The sequence below is a fragment of the Cariama cristata genome, unplaced genomic scaffold, assembly GCF_000690535.1.
Source record: "Cariama cristata isolate BGI_N322 unplaced genomic scaffold, ASM69053v1 scaffold25361, whole genome shotgun sequence".
NCBI lineage: Eukaryota > Metazoa > Chordata > Aves > Cariamiformes > Cariamidae > Cariama > Cariama cristata.
Window position 1 is genome coordinate 5,941 of NW_009600229.1, and position 3,515 is coordinate 9,455.

The 3,515-nt window shown below is 44.8% G+C and overlaps 1 protein-coding gene across 1 annotated transcript in view; it reads left to right on the forward strand.

Moving 5' to 3' along the window:
- The window catches only part of LOC104169142 (RING finger protein unkempt homolog), a gene marked incomplete at its 5' end in the record, with an annotated part of 8,401 nt that extends 5,371 nt beyond the window's left edge, over window positions 1–3,030 (forward strand). The window contains 3 exons of the mRNA XM_009709966.1: window positions 1,478–1,659; window positions 2,210–2,467; window positions 2,875–3,030. Coding sequence (XP_009708268.1) covers window positions 1,478–1,659; window positions 2,210–2,467; window positions 2,875–3,030 — 596 coding nt within the window. The remainder of the gene's footprint in view (window positions 1–1,477; window positions 1,660–2,209; window positions 2,468–2,874) is intronic.
- Between the last annotated feature and the right edge of the window lie 485 nt (window positions 3,031–3,515).

Here is a 3,515-nt window from a genome sequence, read left to right on the forward strand (position 1 = left end):
CTGACCAAAGGGGCTTGCTACCTCAAATGTGAAATGAGAACAGCAGGTGGAAACAGGGAGTAAAAAGAAATGACAAGATAAGCTTGGTCAGCATTATGGCACAATTTGTGGCTTGCCAGCATCCTGCTTAGCACAGGAATTCAAGAAAACTGGAGTTTTAAAAGCAAAATGTGAGTTGGGATTCCATTAAAACTTCTTGCTTTCAACTTAGCACACTTCAGGGCTGCTGAATCTATGGTAAGTGGCTTGAGCTAGCAAAGGTCCCTTGCTGCTCTGCTAAATGACTTACTAAGGGCTTAGGCGCATTAACAAAGACAACTTACTACTTTTCAGCTGTGTTTTTTTGTAACTGTTTGTGTCTTGGCTGGTACTAAATGGGAATTAAGTGGTGCTGGGTTAGCCCTCAGTGAGAGGCTATTGTCTCCAGCACTTGCTTGCAGACACAGTCAGTTCAGCTGCTATAAGATCAGAATTATCAAATGCAACTAGATTTCGGAATGTCCACAGCCAGTGGTGAGCACCACTAAATGAAAATGACTCCTACATCAAACCAGTGCATGTCTGTGTGTTTAAGAGTCCACATCACTCAGCAGCTCTGTCTTGATACTAGCTTTTCCTACTAGTTCTCCCCTGAGTGCAAAGTGTGGATGCTTATTTTAAGTAAAAATATTTCTGTTATTGAAAGAGTACAAACCTTGGAGTCTGTGAGAAATAACCAGTTTTGTTTACAACTGGTTTTCTACTGCTTTTTCTCTTAAGCCTTGAATGTCTTCCTGAAAAGAGAAATTATATGAACAAGCTAAAACAGGGAAGTAGTTAGTCTTCTTCGGTGCCAGTCACTATAGCTTTATGCTAGAACTCTGCCAGGGATGAAGGTGATGTATATACTATCGCCTCCAGTTGTTTATAAACAGGGTTTTCCAGTTCTGTTCCTTGCATGTGCAAACAGTAATGACGTTGGTGCATTTTAGTCTCACTGTTTGGGAAGTGAGACTCCTTTTCTAAGCCCCAAGCTGAGGAGATAAAAGCAGAAGTTTTCTTAGGACGTACTGTAAGAGGAAGCACCACCTGGGTTGGCTGTGTGAACCAATCTGTTCACCAACACTGACTGTGCAGCACAAAAAGTGGGAAGATAGTAAGCAGTTCAGAGGTTCTCATATGAGATGAGGGATTCAAGCTGGTCGTCAGCTCTGCTGTAAAATCGATGCTTCTGAAAACAGCTTGGTTCAAAAGTTACCTCCACTCAGTTTCTTGGGTCCTACCTGTATCATTAAAGATGAGGCCTAACGATGTGAAACTTCCCCTCTAAAGTCCCTCTCTGATGGACTCCTGGGTCCTGGGGATGAAAGTAATTCATAAGATCATCTTCTCTTCCCTATGTACACGTGTTTGAATCCTGGATTTCACAGGGGTAGGGAGGAAATGAAGACATTGCCAGCACCTGTGACATAACCCTCTCTATTTCCCTGTGAAACAGGTTTAAATGGGATGAACAGCAGCATATGGGAGCACTTTGCTTCAGGGAGTTTTTCGCCCAGTACCTCACCTGCATTTCTGTCAGGTCCAGGTGCTGCGGAGCTGGCACGGCTACGACAAGAACTGGATGAAGCCAACGGCACAATAAAGCAGTGGGAAGAGTCTTGGAAACAAGCCAAACAGGTATTTGGGCAATTCCTGGGAAGAGGGATTAGGGAGTGTAAAGGAGTAGGAGGACAGTGTCAGCCTTTCAACAGGAGCTCTCCAGACACTGAGGTGATGAGAAGAGCTGTAGGTTTTAGTAACAGATTCTCAAGAATTCTTATTCTTTCATCTCCCTTGGAAAGAGGGACTGAATCACTGTGCCTGATGTGTTCAGATGCTGGAAGTGCAAGGCCAGGTGTCCTAACAGATGCACTGAAGTGCTTGACAGTCTCTTAGACCTGCCAGTTGACTTAGATCCCTGACAATTTGCTGGTATGCAAAGTTCATCCCCTTAATGGTGTGGGCCAAATACGTAGAACTACAGCCTGACCAGATGGGGTATCTGGAATGAGCAGTGCTTTGAAGCAAAGCTCTAAGGATGTTGCAGAATTTGGGAACAGGGCAGATTGGACAGAGCATGCTCCTGGTGAGGAGTGTAAGGAAGTGGATATTTTTGCCCAGGATTCTCTCTTGGAGGCTGACCGAATTTTCAGACTGCTTCTTTTATCCTCTTTTTTGGAACTTGTAGGCTTGTGATGCTTGGAAAAAGGAGGCAGAGGAAGCAAATGATCGCGCCAACACAGCTAACATGGAATGTGAACTGGCCCGGGAGCAGAGGGAAGCCTTGGAGCTGCAAGTGAAGAAACTGCAGGAGGAGCTGGAGAGGATCCACACGGGCCAGGACCCTCAGTTTCTGCGCTCCTTCTCTGACCTGGAAACGCTCTCGCTGTCTTCGCTTTATGCCCTTCAGAAACAGCTGCGGGCAAACCTGGAGAAAGTTGATAAGGTGAGTGCCAGGGCTTTGCAGGGCAGGGCTTTGCTCTTGCTGCTCCTACAGATGGCAGCTTTTTTTCTCTTTTCTTTAATACGGCCTGAAATCAGAAGCCTATCAAAGCAATTCCATGTGAGTGTAGCCAAAGTGAGTTTTAGCCAGCTTACAGAGAAATACCTACATTTTGTTTGTGCCTAAAAGGCAGAGTTAAGTCAGTCAAAGCTGCTCTGTTGATCCTAAAGGTCCTAAAAGACATCAGGCTATGCTGTTTTGCTTTTGCTTCAGAAGATGAATGGGCAGACAGCTGCATGTCCTTCGCCTGCTGCTTCCTTGCTGTTCCCCAAACTGTGTAGTGCAGGACTGCAGCCCCTTTGCTTTGTGACTTTGATGCTTACGTTTTGCCCTGTCCCCCTCTCTTGCAGGCGGTATTTCAGATGCAGTCAGTGAAATGCCTTAAGTGTCAGGAGGAGAACCGGGTGGTGTTACCGTGCCAACACGCAGTGCTGTGTGAAACGTGCGCCGAGGAGGGCGAGTGCCCCATCTGCCATCCCAACAGGCCCCACTCTCTCCAGTCGTGACCTTCCAAGGACACTTATTCTAATCATATCGTATAGAACTTTTTAACTTTATACATACGTACATATATATGTATGTGTATATATATATGTATATATGTGTGTGTATGTGCATGTTTGTGTATGTATATATATGCACACACATGCACATACATACATAAAACAAAAATTAGTTGCAGAGCACTTTTTAATATTTTACATCCCGTATCTAAACTGCCCCTCACCCGTACCTCACTAATTCTAATTCTTGAGGAACTTTGAGAGCTGTTTTTAATACAGATCAAAGGGCCATTAGAAAAGAGGACAAACACAGACTCTTTGCAATTTAGGTGATAACAAATTTTTGACTGTTTCCAGAAGGATTTAGAGTGGGCAAGAGGGGCTTCCATGTGCTTTCCAGAGGAAGAGTTGAGATCACAGGGAGGATCGAGGTGGATTGAAATGACTTGTTCATGTCTTCGATCTCCCTCCTCTTTCACTGACCCAGC